The sequence below is a fragment of the Scyliorhinus torazame genome, chromosome 16 (genome assembly GCF_047496885.1).
Source record: "Scyliorhinus torazame isolate Kashiwa2021f chromosome 16, sScyTor2.1, whole genome shotgun sequence".
NCBI lineage: Eukaryota > Metazoa > Chordata > Chondrichthyes > Carcharhiniformes > Scyliorhinidae > Scyliorhinus > Scyliorhinus torazame.
This window is the reverse complement of record NC_092722.1, coordinates 38,060,603-38,080,541: the sequence shown is the minus strand read 5'-3', so window position 1 is coordinate 38,080,541 and position 19,939 is coordinate 38,060,603. Positions and strand designations below refer to the sequence as shown.

The 19,939-nt window shown below is 46.2% G+C and overlaps 1 protein-coding gene across 4 annotated transcripts in view; it reads right to left on the bottom strand.

Moving 5' to 3' along the window:
* Window positions 1-19,939, bottom strand: part of plekhm2 (pleckstrin homology domain containing, family M (with RUN domain) member 2) — a 72,722-nt gene that overhangs the window by 44,535 nt on the left and 8,248 nt on the right. For all 4 annotated transcript variants that reach the window (XM_072478296.1, XM_072478298.1, XM_072478297.1 and 1 more), the window contains exons 2-5: window positions 12,472-12,578; window positions 3,390-3,499; window positions 2,715-2,814; window positions 1,210-1,297 (exon numbers count right to left, since the gene is read on the bottom strand). In XM_072478296.1, the coding sequence (XP_072334397.1) occupies window positions 1,210-1,297; window positions 2,715-2,814; window positions 3,390-3,499; window positions 12,472-12,578 (405 nt within the window). The remainder of the gene's footprint in view (window positions 1-1,209; window positions 1,298-2,714; window positions 2,815-3,389; window positions 3,500-12,471; window positions 12,579-19,939) is intronic.

Here is a 19,939-nt window from a genome sequence, read left to right as displayed (position 1 = left end):
GGAGAGGGGGCATCCCTGTCTCGTCCCCCAGAGCAGTCTAAAATAGTCCGATGTAGTCCTATTCGTCTGTACACTTGCCACAGGAGCCTGATACAGTAACCTGACCCAGTCAATAAAGCCCCGCCCGAATCCGAACCGTCCCAGTACCTCCCACAGATATTCCCATTCTACCCGATCAAAAGCCTTCTCTGCATCCATTGCGATCACTACCTCCACCTCCCTACCTTCCAGGGGCATCATGATCACATTTAACAGCCACCAACTGCCTGCCCTTAACAAACCCCGTCTGGTCCTCCCCAATAACGTCCGGGACACAATCTCAATCCTGGAGGACAAGATTTTGGCCAGCAACTTGGCATCCACGTTTCGGCTTGCCTATTTTTAAGTAGATCAGAGCAAACATCTCAAGATTTATTGCAGAATATAACTGCATAGACTAAAACACCTTTCACTTCTATCAGGACTTGACCTTTCATACAACTCTGCCCAGTCTCACGAATATTGTTCAGCCCATGGGAAAGAACTCCCTCTACCACTCAGAAAAAGTAAATCAGGCAAAATTCCAAAATAATTATAATTCTTGCATCTTATACGTTCACCTTTTTTTTCTAGATCTGATCTTGGTTTGGCAATTGAGGACTTTAGCGACTTTTTACATTGCACAAGACCCATGCAACTGATGTTGGTTATTGAAGCCGAGGTCTTGGAGCCAGCCTCAGTCCAAAAGTAATTTTCTTTAGGAAACATTAAATCCACTGTCAAAATAAATCTTACAACTGGTCTCAGTGAATCTTGGCAAAGTTACTTTGTTCACAACCAGCCGTGTGGATCCCAACATTGGGAGCCAGCACTACCAGCAAGTAAGCGTATTAATGCAAATAGGTATCAGACGATCTTTGCATACACATCGTGTCTATTCCACGTTTCAACATATAATCATACAGCACAGAACGGGGCTCATTCAGCCCATTGTGCCCGTACTGGCTCTTTGAAAGAGTTGTCCTTTAGTGAAACATCCCTGGTCCTTTCCTAGCACTCTCCAAACTTTACACTGAGAAAAACACTTCTTCTAGTCCCTTGCTTAAGGTTCATTAATTCTATATACTTGACTTTCAGTCCTGCACACTCAGGCCAAGATCTATTTACATCTGTTCCTTTCAGTATTTTAAAAGCCAGCAACACATCATTTAAAGAAGACATGTTCCTTACCAGTTCCAACTCAAATCGAATGAATTCCAGGCCGGACACTAGTGTGAGGAAGAGGGTCAGGTGATCATGACTGCAGACCAGGGCATTCCTTAGGGTTTTGGAGAAACAATACAGTAAGATATCACATGTTTACAAGACCATCGTCCTCTATTCAGAATACATTTCCTTTGTTATGTTACAAGTGTAGTGTCTTACCTTGGGTATTCTTTCAGGTACAATGGAGAATGTCACTTGGTAAAGAGACTGAGCAACTTACATTGAGACAGTACCCATTTAACTGCGCACATTTTGTATACAACTCACGAGACATAGTAATATGGTTATGTTAATTTTCCAGATGGTAGGAGTTATAGAGAGGCGGTATACATTTATCAGGACATCTCAGGTCTTCATTTTCCTTTGAATTTATGTTTGAAACCGCTACTTAAGATATTAACCCAATTGGAAAATGTTCTTACATTCGCATCAGGATAATTGTTCCAGGTGTGGGCGCTGTTCTAAGAATATAGGGAACCACCTAGTCCTGCCAATTTTTTATCACTGCTGAGAGTAGTCTGCCAACACATAGCAATGTTGAAACATCACTTTTCCACAACCCCAGTGCTCTACATTCCACAGTCCAGCCATGATTTGAGATGCAAAATACATACAGAATTTGAAATTGGAGAGCTGCAATTAGCCAATGTAAATCTAGCACACTTAATATCGATGCCTGCACTAAGCAGTGAGAGGTCACAACAATCAGTATTCATTGGGTGTGGTGCAGTTGGTTACATACCACACCCTAATAATTCAGTCATTACTCTCTGGTTGAGAAATAGAGTACAGGATCCTACAGTCTGCTAGGACAACATCCCGGGAATTTACCAAAAGGACAGTGAATGTATCTACACCAGACTGGCTGCAGCAGGTTGAGACACTCAACACCACCTTCTCTTTGGACGTGCAATAAATGCTAGCCTTGCTAACAGAGACCATTTACAAGAATGAATAACACAACTAGGGACAGTATAGATGAGGAGCTAATGGTTTCGAACAATGGAGAGCTCACTTTCATCAGGTGCTCACTATCCGGTGAAATTATTTGGTAATCCCTCCAACAACCCGCTTATTGTCCTTATAAATTGCATTAGTAGTCAGCCTCAATTTTGCACCCACAAATGTTGTTTGTTTTTTTACTTACTGTACCTTATAACTGGGTGGAAGGGATCATGTAGGTGATACAGGTTGTGTTGCAAAGATTTGGGTACGTTTAAAGATGGTGACAATCAACACCCGTGCTAGCACTTCACTTTTATACATGGTGAATAATTGGAATCTCATTTTTGGAAGAATTTGAGGCTTCACAGGTCAGCTTATACGCTGACATCTGTGGTTTATACAACGGAATATCCTGTAATCCTAATAGTCAGTTCTCATAGGCTGGTGGTATGACAATCATCCATTCCCGATTTCCATGCTGCCAGCTTTGGTAATTCCACGTGCTCACCCGCAGTTGGACTTACTTGAAGTAATACTTATGAAGCAGGTTTTGATTTTCCCAGAATAACCGGAGGTAGCTCTCCAGAGAATTCTCATTTAATGCAAGGTACAGCCAGGCTCGACCTAAGGAGAGAAAGAGGACAAAGTAAAATTGGTCAAATAGGAAGCAGATGGGACAGGACTAGGGCCACTGCAACAGAACACAAGAATCAGGAGGAGGCCATTCGGCCCCTTTAGCCCTCTCTGTCATTCAATGAGATCATGGCTGATCTAATTGTGGCCTCAATGGCACTTTCCTGTCTGCCCTTCAGTAACCCTCAACTCCCTATCTGACTCAGCCTTGAATATTTGTAATAACCCAGCCTCCATCGCTTTCTGGGAAAGAGAATTACACAAACTAATGACCCTCAGAGGACAGGATGCAAAGTCAGCCACAGTTCCTGCTGATCACTATCCCAAGACCAATTAATGTGCTGTGTGAGCATTGCATGACAACAGGATCAGAAGTAGCAGTGATGGTCTGATGAAGGAATAGCATGATGCTTACGCGAGGTGAGGGTTAAAGGGAAGTTGGAGAGCAGGATGAAAACAGAGCTACAAAGAAAACAAAGTAAATAATTTCAATTATTTTAAAATCAAATGGTACAAACGCAAAGTGATTATGTAAATTAGATGCACATCTGCAATGTGATACTTACTGCGACCGAGGTTAGTGGCAACATGTTGCAGCACGTCAATCTGCTTCACTGCTTCGCTGCGCGTAAAGTGTACGACCAATACCCAGTACCCGGAGGAAATATCCTGCAAACTGAACAGGGAATAATCAACACAGGGACACAACAGATATATCAGACAGAATATCCAACAGTCAACCCTCAGTTCTGAGTGCAAGTCATGAACACACCATGCACTCAAAATAACTGAACATCCACCTGCAAAGAAAAAGAAAATGGGCAATTTGTACTAAAGGGCACATCAGTGACAAAACCGACAGCTACTATAATTTCAAAGGTAGTATTCATTATTTTTTTAAAAGAAACATTGTTGGAAGGATAAAAGGGAATCACTGTTAGGAAAAGTTAAGCCAACTTGAATAGTGCACTGGATGTGGAGGCCTGCTTCCCCCTCACCCCAACTCACGTAAAATTGATCATTTCTTTGCATGTGGTTATAATTCATACATTCCTTATGAATAATAGCTCATGAATGTTTTTAATTGGCTGTGTAGATAATATAAATTCAGGTCGCAGTGACTGACATTGCTGCACCTGTGGATTATGGTTGGCTTTTGACAATGATGCAGAAGAATTGAAGATACCTGCACTTTAGTCACTGTACTTTTAATCATTGTACTTTGTACACAAGCTGCTGATTCGAGACATCCGAAAGACAGATCAGTTTCATGTTTGAATTCACATTTTGCTTTTAATATTGGGGATTTGATCTTGGCCCTTCTTTCTGAAATTGTTGCACTCTTACTGGGCGGCGAATGCAGAGAAGGTGCGGGCTGGAGTAAGGAGACGGAGGCTTTGTGGGTGCGGATGGAGGCTGGTTCTTGTAAAGGGGCGGGGTTGCAGGCGCTGGCAATGGTACCCCTGACATTCGCCCCGGGGATGTATTCGGTAATCCTGTAGTGGTAGCCACGCAGAGGATTGGAGGGCAATTTCGACAGCACTTCAAGTTGAGGGCAGGATCAAGGGTGATGCTGATAAGAGGGAATCTCGGGTTCGAGCAAGGGAGGCTGGATGCGAGGTTCTGGGATGGGAGGAGAAAGGGGTAAAAGAAATGAAGGAATTCGCAAGTTTGGAGGAGTAGGGGGTGAAGTATAGGCTGCAGCGCGAGGAGGGTTTTAGGTATATGAAGGTGCAGAATTACACAAGAAAGGTTTTCCCAAGTTTCCCAGTGGCGTTGATAGAGGAGGTGATGTTGGTAGGGGGATTGCAGAGTTGGGTCGTTTCAGTGATTTACGACAGCATTATGGAGGATGATAAGGGGCGAAATTCTCCGGTATCGGCGCGATGTCCGCCGACTGGCGCCCAAAACGGTGCAAATCAGTCGGGCATCGTGCCACCCCAAAGGTGCGGAATGCTCCGCATCTTGGGGGGCCGAGCCCCAACCTTAAGGGGCTAGGCCCGTGCCGGACTGATTTCAGCCCCGCCAGCTGACGGGATAGGCCTTTGGTGCCCCGCCAGCTGGCGCGGAAATGACATCTCCGGGCGCGCATGCGCGGGAGCGTTAGCGGCCGCTGACGGCATTCCCGCGCATGCGCAGTGGAGGGAGTCTCTTCCGCCTCCGCCATGGTGGAGGCCGTGGCGAAGGCGGAAGGAAAAGAGTGTCCCCACGGCACAGGCCCGCCCACGGATTGGTGGGCCCCGTGGCCAGGCCACTGTGGAGATCGCCCCGCGCCCCCCCCCCAGACCCCGGAGCCCGTTCGCGCCGCCTTGTCCCGCCGGTAAGGTAGGTGGTTTAAGCTACGCCGGCGGGACAGGCATTTCAGCTGCGGGACTTCGGCCCATCCGGGCCGGAGAATCGCGGTGGGGGGGGGGGGGGCGCCAACCGGCACGCCGCGATTCCCACCCCGCCGAATATCCGGTGCCGGAGAATTCGGCAACCGGCGGGGGTGGTATTCACGCCAGCCCCCGGCGATTCTCCGACCCGGCGGGGGGTTGGAGAATCTCGCCCAAGGAGTCCATAGAAGGGATTAGGCCAATTGGGGGGGGGGAAGAGTTTGGGATGGGGCTGGAAGGACGATTATGGTGCGAAGTTCTGCGAAAGGTCAATGCCTTGACCTCGTAAGCGAGGTTGGGGTTGATTCAGCTAAACGTTGTGTATAGGGTCCACTTAACGAAGGTGAGGTTGAGCTGGATGTTTGAGGGGGTGGAGGATAGTTGCGAGTGGTGTGTTAGGGGCCCAACCAATCATGTCCATAAGTTCTGGTCCTGCTCAACCTTGGAGAAATATTGGGGGTCATCTTTTAGCACCATGTCTGAGGTTTTGCATGTGGAATTGCAGCCAGGCCCCCTGGAGGCCATATTTGGAGTGTCAGACCTGCAGACGGGAGCGGGGACAGACATTTTAGCCTCCGCCTCATTGATTGCAGACAGGTTCTGTTGGAGTAGAGGTCAGGTTATCCCCCCAGTGCCTCGGCGTGGCGATGGGATCTAATGGCGTTCCTATATTTGGAGATGGTGAAATTTGCTCTGAGAGGGGTGGATGAGGAGTTCCACCAGAGATGGGGCTTGCTTGTTTTACACCTTGGAGACCTTGTTGCTGTCGGGTGGGGGGCATTGTTATAATGTTTTTTATTGGATTTTTGCACAGCGTATATTTTGCCGTTATGTACACAGGATCTATATATATATATATGTGCAAGTAGGCATCCGTTTGTGCCGGCGAGGCACTTCCGGAGGGCAATCATCGAGTGGGTCTGGTGCCGGTGTTGCCAATCGCTTCTCCCGGTCGGATTTCGCTGCCGTTGTCTTCTCGTGCACGCTGCCGCTTGAGCTGGCCCTCCCATCCTCTGCTTGTATTCTCCTATTTCTCTGTTCCTGTGGTGTCAGGTTGGTTAACGTTTCCCTGCCTCTTCCCTCACTCCCCCTTACCTCCCTGGCTCTCCTCTATTGTTCCCTGTCTCTCTCCTCTCCGCCCCCCCCCCCCCCCCCCCCGCCCCCCCCAACCTTGTGGTTCGCCTTTCCTTCCTCTTAGACTGAGTTGTCTCCACCCCCCTTCTCCCGGTCTATCTCTCCCTCTCATGCTTTGGCTGCTTTCCCCTGATTCTTGGCTACCTGGCTATTCTTCTGCTTGTTTGTTGGCCACAAACAAGTGCTGGAACAATCGGGTGAATGGCTCCCACGTTCTGTGGAAGCCGTCGTCTGACCCTCGGATGGCGAATTTAATTTTCTCCATCTGGAGAGTTCCGAGAGGTCGGACAGCCAGTCTGCAGCTTTGGGTGGTGCTGCTGACCGCCAGCCGAACAGGATTCTACGTCGGGCGATCAGGGAGGCAAAGGCAAGGGCGTCCGCCCTCCTCCCGAGAAATAGATCTGGCTGGTCTGAAACCCCGAAGACCGCCACTTTCAGGCATGGCTCCACCCTCACCCCCACCACTTTGGACATTGCCTCGAAGAAGGCTGTCCAATACTCCACAAGTCTGGGGCAGGACCAGAACATGTGGGCATGGTTGGCCGGGCCTCCTTGGCACCGTTCACATCTGTCCTCCACCTCCGGGAAGAACCTACTCATACGGGTTCTTGTTAAGTGGGCTCTATGTACCACTTTTAGTTGCGTCAGGCTGAGTCTTGCGCAGGTGGTTAAATTCTCCTGCATAAATTAAAGCAGGACTGCAATGGGAAGGAATGTTGACAGCATTATTTTAAAGTTAAAATTTCAAAGTCCCACTGTCCCCGCTGCTGTTCGCCCTAGCGATCGAGCCACTAGCAATTGCACTCAGAGCGGCAAAAAGCTGGAGGGGGATCCGAAGAGGCGGCAGAGTGCACAGAGTCTCATTCCTGTCAATATTCCTTCCCATTGCAGTCCTGCTTTAATTTATGCAGGAGAATTTAACCTGGGCTAGAATTGCATATGGCAGCCACAGGTCCTTTTTGGAGTTAATAGTTCTGTTGAAAATTGCATTTACTGAAGAGATGGTTACTGTGCTTGAAATTTGTCCTACAAGAAAGAGGCCCGACATGGTTGCATGGGGACCTTAATTTGGCATCCAAAATCTTCACATCTCATCCAATGCTGAAACTCCTTAAACATCTTTGGGTTTACTTCTGAAGTGAAAATTGAAGGTCACACAATGCCCCCTACATCATTGCTGGTGGTGGCAGCCTTCTATCTCACAAGTTTGCACTTGTGGTGGTCAACTATGTTAAGCATCGCTTGGTGGAGTTCAGGAGCCCCCTATCTGGCGTGGCACTCTCTGCCTCATTTGTTGCAGAGGACGACAGCGGGCAGAGGTGAACTATTCGCTGGTCTCTATTTTCTCTGGCCTCCTCTCTTCAGCCAGCTGAGTTTCATGTTTCTGCTCACCCTTTCCAATGCCCTTCTGAAAGTCAGCTTCTAGAGGTCACGGCCATCGCAATCGCATCCCAATTGTCAATGCCAGTGACTTTCGTATCCCACTTGCAGGTGTCCTCATGGCAGTAGTACGGACACCCTCAGTCAGGTTGCTGTTGTTCCACACTCTCCTACTCAACTTGGACACAACAGCTGCAACTTTTGCATTGTGTGTATTGATTTCAGCATAAACGGACATGATTGTTGCCGATTGTGGAGCCTAGATGTGTGAAGCTATCAGAAACCTTCAGGATTGTATGGCTATGTACAGTAAAATCCCAAAGAAGAGGCCAAAATAAGATTTGGGGCATGGCCCCGGCCCTCTTGGCCAAGAGGAAGGAGCTTCAGGTGAGGTTCAACCAGTTGTCCACAGGGAAAGCGGTGCGCTAGTTCGGAAGTGTGAGCAGGACGGTCTATGAGCATGCGGAAAAGGCAGGACGCATGTTGGCCGAGCAGCTCCGGAGGGAGATTTCAGCGGCGAGGGAGATAGTTCAGGTGCGGGATAAGATAGGGAAGCTGGTGGTGTCCCCAGAGCAGATCAATAAAGTATTTGAAAGGGCAGCACGGTGGCGCAGTGGGTTAGTCCTGCTGCCTTGCGGCGCCGAGGTCCCAGGTTCGATCAATGCTCTGAGTCACTGTCCGTGTGGAGTTTGTACATTCTCCCCGTGTTTGCGTGGGTTTCGCCCTCACAATCCAAAGATGTGCAGGCTAGGTGGATTGGCCACGCTAAATTGCCCCTTAATTGTAAAAAATTAATTGGGTATTCTAAATTTAAAAGAAAAGAAAAATAAATAAATAAAGTATTTGAAGAGTTCCACAAGAAGTTATATAGGTCGGAGCTACTGGGGGAGGAGCGCAAGGCATGAGTTCTTGGACGGGTTGGAGTATTCGAGGTTGGGTGAAGAGGATAGAGCAGGCTTGGAGGGACTGGTGGGGAGCAGGAGGTAAAGAAGGTGATTGGGACGATGCAGGCATGGAAGGTGGTGGAATTGGACGAGTTCCCAGTGGAATTCTATGAGAAATTTAAGGATAAGCTGGCGCCGCTGATGGTGGGAATGTTCAAGGATGCGATAGGCCTCAGACGATGGTTTTGATCTCCCTGCTGATAAAGAAGGGTAAGGACCCAGTGGAGTGTGGGTCATATAGGCCCATATCCCTATTGAATGTAGATCCAAGACACTGGCAAAGGTTTTGCTGGCAAGGTTGGAGGGATGTCTCTTGAAGGTGATTGGGGAGGATCAGACAGGGTTCGTGAAAGGAAAGCAGCTGTTTTTGAACGTGGGGGTTTGCTGAATGTGATCCTGCCTCCGGTGGAAGGAAAGGAGACGTAGGTGGTGGTGGCACTGGATGTAGAGAAGGCATTTGATTGGGTAGAGTGGGGTTATTTGATGGCGGTATTGGAAAGATTTGGAATCGGGCTGAGGTTTGTGGCGGGGATACAGCGGTTGTACAAGGAGCCAATGGCAAGCATTTGCACTAATATGAATATGAGGTACTTTTCTCTGCACTAGGGTACGAGGCAGGGATGCCCTATATCCCCCCTGTTGTTTGCACTGGCTGTAGAGTCCTTGGCCACTGCGTTAAGGACTTAGGGTTGTGAAATGGGATAGTGGTGGGTGGGGGGGGGGGGGGGGGGAAGAGAGCATAGGGTATCCTTATATGCCGATGATCTGTTATTTTTTTTAAATTTAGAGTACCCAATTTTTTTTTCTCCCAATTAAGGGGCAAGTTTAGCGTGGCCAATCCACCTAACTTTCACATATTTGGATTGTGGGGGTGAAACCCACGCAGACTTGGGGAGAATGTGCAAACTCCACACAGACAGTGACCCAGAGCCGGGATTCGAACCCGGGTCCTCAGCGTCGCAGTCCCAGTGCTAACCCCTGCGCCACATGCCGCCATACCGATGAACTGTTATTATACATCCCAGAACCGAGCACGTCGGTGGGGAGAATAATGGAGCTGCTTCAAAGATTTGGGATGTTCACGGGGTATAAATTGAGCCTAGGCAAAAGTGAGCATTTTGTGGTCTCCCAGCTGGGAGTAGGGGCAGGGGGTGGAAGGCTTGACAGTCTGTCTGGCGACAACCCAGTTTAGGTATTTGGGGTGCAGGTTGCTCGGGATTGGGATGGGCTTCGCAGATACAATTTTATTAGGGTGGTGGGGAAGGTGAAGGCAGACTTGGCAAGGTGGGCCAACCTCCCTCTGTCGTTGGCGGGCTGAGTGCAGGCAGTTAAAATGAACATGTTACCACGAGTTTTGTTCCTATTCCAGTGCTTGTCAGTCTTTTTACCAAAATCCTTCTTCAGGGAGGTGGCCAAATTGATCTCCTCATTTATCGGGTGGGGGGGGGGGGGGGGGGGGGGGGCAGGATTAGGAGGGTGGTCTTGCAGAGAGGGCGAATGGCGGGGGAGCTGGGCCTCCCAAATTTATTGTACTACTATTGGGCAGTGAATACGGAGAAGGGTGGACCAACCCGATGGGTTAAGATGGAGGGCGGCTCGTGTAGGGGGTCGTGGCTGCGGGGGCTGGCAACGGCGCCGCTTCCGATGGCTCTGGGAAAGCATTCGGCGAGTCCGCTTGTGCTGACCACTTTGAAGATTTGGAGGCAGTTTTGGCAACATTTAAAGTTGGGGGCTGCGTCAGGGGATGCCGATTAGGGGGAATCATGGGTTTGAGCCAGGGAGGATGGATGCAAAGTTTCGGAGATGGGATAAGAGGGGGGGATCAAGGAAATGAAGGGACTTGTTTTTTGGGGGACGATTCGCGAGTCTAGAAGAGTTGCGAGAGAAGTATGGACTGGCGCAGGGGGAAAAGGTGTAGGTGCCTGCAGGCTTGGGATTTCGTAGGGAAGGGGTTCCCGATAGCGCTTGCCCCCTCATTGCTGGAGGCGGTGCTTTCAGCGGAAGGGCTGGAGACGGGGTTTTTTAGGCGATCTATGAGAGGATCCTGGATGTAGGCGAAGTGGGAGGTGGAGTGGTGAGGAAGAAGAATTGTGGTGTGAGGTGCCGAGAGGGTAAATGCCTCAACCTCGTGTGTGAGGCTGCAACTAATACATTTGAAAGTCATGCATAGGGCGCACCTCAGAAAATCGAGGATGAGCCGGCTGCTTGAGGGGGTGGAGGATATCTGTGAGCAATGTAGGAGGGCCCCTGCAAACCACGTTTATATGTTTGGTCCTGCCCGAAGCTGGAAAGGTTTTGGCTAGAGGTATTCTGTACAATCTCGGGGATCTTGCACATGGATGAGGAGCCCTTCCCTTAGAAGCCATTTTCGGGGTGCCGGACCAACCGAGGTTGCAGGCGGGTGCGGGGCAGATGTTTTAGGCAAAGCTGATCGCTCGCAGACGGGTCCTGCTGTGGTGGAGGTCAGTCTCTCCACCCTGTGCCTCAGCGTGGCGGGGGGACCTACTGGAGTTTTTATTTATTTTAAAGTACCCAATTCAGGGGCAATTCAGCATGGCCAATACACCTACCCTGCACATCTTTGTGTTGTGGGGGCGAAACCAACGCAAACACGGAGAGAATGTGCAAACTCCACACGGACAGTGACCCAGAGCCAGGATCGAACCTGGGACCTCGGCGCCGTGAGACTGCAGTGCTACCACTGCACCAACGTGCTGCCCTCTACTGCCGTTTTTGACCCTGGAGAAGGTGAAGTTTGGGCTGAGGAGGGGCAAGTGGGGGTTCTACAATTCTAGGGGTTTGTTTATTATGCACTTTCGGGAGTTAGTTGCCGTTGATTGTTGAGGGCTATATTGTAAGGGTTGTTTTGCTTTTGTCTATGTTCTGTATGTTGCAAATGATGAAAATATGGCTAATAAAAATATTTTTTTGAATTTGGGGGCATGGATCCAATAGCACATTTTTTCTTAAAATTTATCTTCTGTTGCTGAAATTCTGAGGTTAAAAAAAAACCTCCCAATATTAATTACATTTAAAAAGGCCTGCACATTGCATTCAGTCAGTGTATTCACTCCTGGAGCCAAATCAGGCGTGATTATTTCAGTGCCCTTAAGTAGGCCAAGATGGGGTGGCAGTGGCACAGTGGTTAGCACAGCTGCCTCGCGGGGCTGAGGACCCGGGTTAATGTCCTTTGTGGAGTTTGCACATTCTCCCCGTGTCTGCGTGGGTCTCACCACCACAACCCAAAGATGTGCAGGGTAGGTGGATTGGCCACGCTAAATTGCCCCTTAATTGGAATTGTTTTTAAAAATTAGGCTAGCGATTTCAATGCAACATGGACATGCTTAGTTCTGAAAGTAGTCAAGCAAAAGTCATTCAATAAACAAGATGATGTCCAATAACCTGTTGAGGTACTGGCTGAACCTCAGAAGGGAAGGAAAGTATATCTAAGATAGCCTTGCTAGTTCTATTTTTGTATCATTGTACTCAAGCCTATGTGGAAGTGGCACATGAAGATTGCCTGGCCTGTAGACAGAACTGAACTTACAATATGCACACTGGTCCAGGTTTAACATTTAAAGGTTACCAAAATGCTGCCTTTATTATTTGGGTCTGATAGTAAATATGGAGTTACGTTCTCATTTACAGGGTGTATGGGCTTGCTTATGGAAATCGCCTTGGATATTATTCCAATTTCTCGTATTCAAAGCTTAAAACACAACACAAATCAACATAGCAACAGTGACAGAAGACCAAAAGTAGTTCACTGGATGTCAGGCACTGGCAAGATTGTGACATGCAAGTTTTGCTCTTACCCATAAAGCAGGGCATGGTCCAGATGTTCACACAGCCTCTGCAGTACCTTGTCATGGTTTCGGATCGCTGGTGTCTCCTCCTCACAGGCGGCAAAGTAACCCTGAATCTAGGGTGGGGAAGAAAGAAAACATCCACTCTTTATACAACCCTGGAACACTTGGGAGAGTCAATCTTTCCACGATTACTCAAAACAAGATAACTATCAACCCCAACAGTAGAGAACATTTGAAATGGGTATTAATTGTAGAACCGTTGATATTAAGGGGCATATTCCCAAAGCGGACTTCAAAGAAAATCACCTTTGGTTCCCCCAATGATCAAGCAATGAAGGGGAAGCGCATGCACACAATAGTCATTACAAACTAATCAGTGTAATTGGATCGATGTACCAACTAATGAGGACATTACATGCCAAACCTATCTGGGACATATGCAAATGCAACCATGGCACAAAGGGACATGTCTTTCAACTGCAACAACTGTACTCCCACAGATATAATACCACACTGACTTGTGACCATACAAGATCCAAGAAACAAATCTTCCCGACTTCTGGTTCAGCAAAATCTGGCAGTTTTATCTTCATGTAGGGAAGCTAGAATCCAAAGAATATCGCAGTAAAACTCCAAACTCATTTCACATCAAAAGGTGGACATTAGTGAACTAGATCATTAAGAATTTTTTTTTACAATAAATTTGAAGTGCCCAATTCTTTTTTACCCAATTAAGGGGCAATTTAGCATGAACAATCCACCTATCCTGCACATCTTTGGGTCGTGGGGGCGAGACCCACGCAGGCACGGGGAGAATGTACAAACTCCACATGGACAGTGACCCAGGGCCGGGATCGAACCCGGGTCCTTGGTGCCGTCAGGCAGCAGTGCCATGAACCACTACATGGTTACAAGTCAGCAAGTATAAAATGCAAAAATAAAAATGTTTCTAAGTGCAGTATCCATAGGAACACACGTCTAACTCCAGATGAAGGGAAATTGAATGATCTCTCATAGCCTCTGGGATCTCCTTTTGCACTGCCTGGGAGTGTCACGGTTTCCATTTTACACACCGAGTGCAAAAGTCTCAAAGAAAATTTATCATCCTTCTTTTGCCTCCAATCTCTCAGGTTTGCTTATTTCCTTATTCCTAACCAAACTGCTACTGTAAAATCAAGATAACACAGAATGCTGCAGTTAGCTGTGCGCTTGTTAACTTCCTCCAACCTCTAAAGCAAGATCCTATCAGTTATAACTTGGCATCAGATTAAAAATACTAAAGACATCGCTTCTCAGCCTTTTGGCTAAGATCAAGCGTCAGATCAAGCCCAAGATGAGGTGCAATGCCTTTTCTTGTCAGCTTGGAACTTGTATGTCTCTCTTGTGGAGACCATGAATTGGTTTCAATTTGAACTTGAATTGCTTTTTGGAGCAAGCAATGAGATGGATTAAAGGTATGTCCTGTCTACTCTGCGCATTGGCTTTGTAACTTTAAGGACGGGATAAAAACATTTTTTAAATACTAAAGACTTCCAGAACTTCATGGCTAAAAGATGAGCTGTTCATGCCTTACACCATCACAATACTTGACTACCACAAGAGATAATGAATTCCACAACAAATATAACTGGCAAATATTTGCCATGTGATACATAATTACTGAATAACTAGCTGGTCTATAATGCTAGGGAAACTCCCTAATATCAAGCTCTAAGCCTTGATAATACTCCGTGTGGTATGTGGCACTGATGACCAGAGCCCTGCTAGTTTTATCCAGCAATTTGCGCAATTGGCTGTTTATTTAGCAGGTGCAACTCTAGTTATGAAATATCAGGCGTGGTGTTTGTTTGGAGTGGTGAATTAAGCGTTGAAAATATGGCTTATTCATATATTTATCACAGTCTCCTCACTATTATACTGTGCATTAATACCAAAACAGTGGAGATTAACAACGTCCATGATAATTAGCATGTGCATGATAATTATCATGCAACCAAATACCAGTGCCATGCAGTGGGCTAAATCGCATTGTTTAGCTGTACCTTTTAACTAAGCTTGACGGTGTAGCAGGTTCTTCAAGGGACCTTGTGTAGGAGGTTATCAGAAATAATCATTGAGGAGGATGAGCTGAACAGATCCATTCCAGGAGCACTAATCACTTTCTTTGTAAACTGGAGACTAACCAGCTACGACAGACTAACTGGACTTGGACCACTTTGATCTTTTCCCACAGGAGCAGAGAATCTTCCTGTGTTATCCAGCTGAAGCACCTAAAGACTGAGGAGTGGAACAATAACTGCAGACAAAGAAGCCTGTAGGTTAGTGTTATAACCCGCACAGGTCTTACAGGGTAGGGATGATTCACTACCTTGTGGAGCTTGCAGAATGAGAGTCCCCCTGATAAGGGGGCAGGGGCCCTTAAAGATGTTCACTTGACTTTGTTCAAATAGAGTCGGAGAGTTAGGCACAGACTAGAGTAGACCCAGGAGGGAACTACTGGAGCTGTACATAGTAGCCAAGTGTGAAGGTTTTGTTTTTCTCGACCAACTGGGTGTGGGCTCAAAAGTTAGATAACCCTGTGGAGGATCGCATGAACCCATTGTAACACAGTAGAGTAATACAATAGAATAATACAGAGTTTCCTCCCCAGGCACACATCACTGAATTTACTTGGAAATAGACAGAGAGTGACAGATGAAATTTAATAAAGACAAATGCAAAATGCTTACTATATAAATGAAAAGAATACAACATGCATATAAAAACATAAGGGACCTGAATGACTAGATGGTTCTGTTGCAACAATGCTGGGTGGTAATGAGTAACGGTCAGTATTAAACCAAAATACTGAGGTAATCCTGTTGCCTTATAAATCATTAATGCAATTGCACTCAGAATTGTGGCTACATTTCTGATCGCTGCAGTACAAGGAGAATATTGCAGTTACTGGAATACAGAGAAGAGCAATTAGAGTGGTGAAAAGGAATGGAGAGATTGGATTACGATGAAAGATTATGCAAATTGCTCATGTTTTCACTGGGAGAGAAGGTTGAGAGGTGATACCATTGTTGTTCTTGTGATTCCAAAACAGGGAATCGATAATGATGATCCCAAGGAGCTGTTTCACCTTGTCCAGAATACTAGAGCCAGAGGATGCAGCCTGTTCTTGAAATGGAGGAGGCAGATTCAAAACAAATCGATGGAAACGTTATTTCATTGAGCGAGCAGTCAATCAATAGGTAAAGATCCTGGGAGATGGTGTAAGCAGTTAGTATTGATTCATTCAAATTAGATAGGGTTTCTTTCAGAAAATAATATGGAAATACCATTACATGGGAAATTTGATAATGACATGGGACTTGTTTGGAAAAACAGATGGCTTTTGACCTATGGTTTCAAAAGCTTTCCACGACTTAATTTTCTTCATGGCATATCCGAGTTTATACAGACTAATTCAGTGGTTCTCAAACTTGTTTTGGTCAAGGACCCTTTTTCAAATGGGTTATTAATCACAGGCTTTTCCCTCCCTGCATTTAAGTAATACAACAGAATATTCTTAATATAGAAGTGTCGCATGTATAGTGTTTTAATAATGCTTTTTAGAAAACAGGTTATATACTTACACATATTGATATGGGTGTCCCTGGTTCTCACTGCAGAGTGTCTATTCTTGGCAGGAGCAGGTAAAAACCGAGGGTAACAGGTGCCCAGTGTGTTAATGGAGGTGAGCAGAATGGTGGGGTAACATATCCTCCGGCTACTGCTAAATTGATCACTCTCAATCATGGCGCGACGGGTAGTTGCCGACCTACAAAGCTGACTCTGTGTCATAGACATTCTGGAGAGTCTATATGAGCCTTCAGTGTCTGTGGACTCCAGTTTACAAACCACTGAGCTAATTACTAGAGATTGATTGTTCAAATTAGTTAACAACTCAATCATTTATCAGGATAATAGAAAATAAATTAGATGGGCCTTGGTCATCCATCCGTTTCTAATGCATACCCCATTTACTCTGGCAATTTCTGTGTAAAGTCGTTATGGATTCCAAATCAACTTAATTTGCCACTATAATTATTTGCCACTATAATCTCACGCTACAATATTTAAAAAAAATTTTTTTTTTTTTTTAAAGAGTAGCCAATTCATTTTTTCCCCAATTAAGGGGCAATTTAGAATGGCCAATTCACTTACCCTGCACATATTTGGGTTGTGGTGGAGATCACGCAGACACAGAGAGAATGTGCAAACTCCACATGGACAGTGTCCCAGGGCCAGGATCAAACCCAGGTCCTCGGCGCCACGAGACAGCAGTGCTAACCACTGTGCCACCATGCCGCCCACCTGCGCTACAATATTTAACATGCATACTTCTGCGCAATATTCTGTCAGGCACAAATGTATGTGAATCATATTATTTTGCCCAGCATAGGCAAGAGGTACAAGCTTCTGGCTATTTGATTAACATAAATAAACAAGTAAACTAAATCAAATAAACTGAGGGACAAATTAAAGGGACAGTGCCTTAAACAAAAATGAATCACAAATGAGACTTAAAACACCAAACCAAAATGTGATTAATGGGGTCAATAAGGCACCCTGCCCGACGAGCACAGAAGGTCGCAAGGGCGCTCATGGACTCTGAATACCCCCATCTCCAGGGACACCCGGCAACGAATGTAGCCACGGTAAAGGGGCAGACAGTCGGGTGGATGACCCCCTCGAACGCCCGCTGCCTGGACCTGTTGATGGCAAGTTTGACCAGGCCCAGGAGCAGGTTCACAAGGAGATCCTCCTCCTTCCACACCCCTCTCCAGGATGCCTGTAGATCAGGAACGTGGTGCTAAAGTGCAAACAAAACTGCAACAAAAGGTTTATCAAATAACTTGAAAATGGAGCACAGTCTATAACAACCTATATAGAAGAGGTCCACAGATTCCACAAGACTGCAAAAAGGACAGGTCCCTTGGCAGTCCGTGAACGGACGCATCCTACAGTTGTATGGTATTACTACATGCAACATCCTCCACCCCAGGTCCCCGATATTAAAAGGGAGGAACCCTTCACTGCCCCTTCCAAAACACTGCCAATCACATGACAATTACACAATGACAATTAATTCACTAAACTCTGGGATTGTTCCTCATTATCTCCGGGTTTCTCCATGATTCTAACACAGGCAAGTCCAAACCTCAGAGCAGCATCGTGGCAAGTCTAGATCTTCTTGCTAGGCTATTTTATGTAAGTTAGCATTCCTCAATTCTCCATTTGAAAGTATAACAGATTAAACACACGGTCAAAGACAGGAACGGTGGGAATCAGAATTCACATTGGATTGTTCTCAGACCTCTTTCCCAAGGCAGTGCACTGATGTGATAACAATGGTTTGTCACATCTGTTACTGCACTGACCAAACATTGTGTAGAGAGGTCTGCTTGACTCTTCACCATTTAAGTGTGCTATTCATGTTAAAATAAAGGTTTTTAAAACATTTATGATTGCACAGATCACAGCCAATGATCTGAGGCTTTGCAGTAGTATCAGATGTTTCAAACTGTAATGATTTTATCAGCATTTAAGACGGAACCGGTTAGTGACTAAGATCCCCATGAGTGTCACAATTCTCTCTGCGAACAAAGGGATCTGCAGCAGTCCTCAGGACAAGGAGATCACTGCAGGAGCACTAAAGCACGCCTGCCACTTTCAAAGGAATGTAAAATCCATTCAAGGAACCTCCAAAGGAGTGGGGGAATACAATTTGAAGTGTTCAGAGAACTTGAATCAGGTTTTTTGAAGCTGCACAGAGGCTGAGTTTCCAGCAAGAGTCTTATACTTGTTATATCCTATGCTCGATTGGTGACCCGACATCAAATAAAACTACTTTACTCTGAACAGTCTCAAAAGAGAAACACCCTCTAACCTGCCTGCACTGATGAGAGGTATACTGTCTGCATTGAACAAGGGCACGTGATAGTGTTCCTGGATATAAATCTGCCACACCAGAAGAACAAGTGACATTGTGAAGGGCACTTCACTCTTCCCCAGTTAGAGAGCTGCTGATCTCAGCTCTGAGCTAACGTTGGGTAGCTAACCAACATAAGGAAAGGCTGACACTGGCAAAAACTCCTTACGTGCTCGGTCACGAGCCATCCTTCAACCACAACCCAATGCGCAATGCTCAAGGAACCAAACAGGGGAACAAAATTACAGTATGTGAACAGATTTTGAAACATTTACACAGTTTTGTACAACAAATGCAAACAGCTCTCCACCATATGGGGGGTTGGCATGTTGGGAAAGAACAAATCCTCAGCTGTATGAGGATAGGGCATCTAATGCAGTGACAAAATGTTCTATTCTCTTCCTTCTCAAAGCAGCTGGGGATGAAAAATAGAATTCCCGTCTGTACGCCCTACTCAAGGAAAAAAGAAGAAGCAAGCAACAATGAAGACTTGTGCCTTCCACAACCTCGGAACGTCTAACCAATTAACTAATTTTCCTTTTTGACATGTATAATGTAGGAATTATGTTTTTGTGAGGGGCATTAATCAGAAGTTTATCAAAACAGATGATACAAATACAGACCTATTCTTAATACTGAGCTACACTAGAAATGTTTTTTAAAATGTTACACTTCTGCACATTTCCAACATGTTTTGATTTTGTTTCAGATTCAAATCACGATAAGCTTTTTCCAAAACAAGATGAGTGGGAGTTTCCAAGAAATAATTAACTTTGTAAAAGAAAAAATGAATGAAAAACGCCGTTGAGTCTTGTAGAGGTTTCATATGGCTAGATTTCAAATGGCCGTGGGTTTCCTCCGGGTGCTCTGGTTTCCTCCCACAAGTCCCGAAAGACGTGCTCTTAGGTAATTTGGACATTCTGAATTCTCCCTCCGTGTATCCAAACAGGCGCCGGAATGTGGTGACTAGGGGATTTTCACAGTAGCTTCATTGCAGTGTTTAAAAAAAAAAATTTAGAGTCCCCAATTCATTTTTTCCAATTAAGGGGCAATTTAACGTGGCCAATCCACCAACCTTGCACATCTTTGGGTAGTGGGGGCGAAACCCACGCAAACATGGGGAGAATGTGCAAACTCCACACGGACAGTGACCCAGAGCTAGGATTGAACCTGGGACCTCGGTGCCGTGAGGGAGCTGTGCTAACCACTGCGCCGCCATGCTGCCCTCATTGCAGTGTTAATGTGAGCCTACTTGTGACAATAAAGATTATCATTAAGTCAGGCAGCATCTGTGGAGAACAAACCCTGGTTTATTCTTTAATCACCCTATGTACCCATACCTTCCGATGCAAGGGATAGAGCACATGCCCTACTCACTGCCCAGGGTCCCAAACACTATCTGCAAGATGAAAATGTGATTGACCTGTACATCTTTCAATTTAAGAGGCCATACATGCTGCTCATAAAAGCAGTGACCTCTACTTTGGGGAAACCAAAGAGTATATTGGGTGA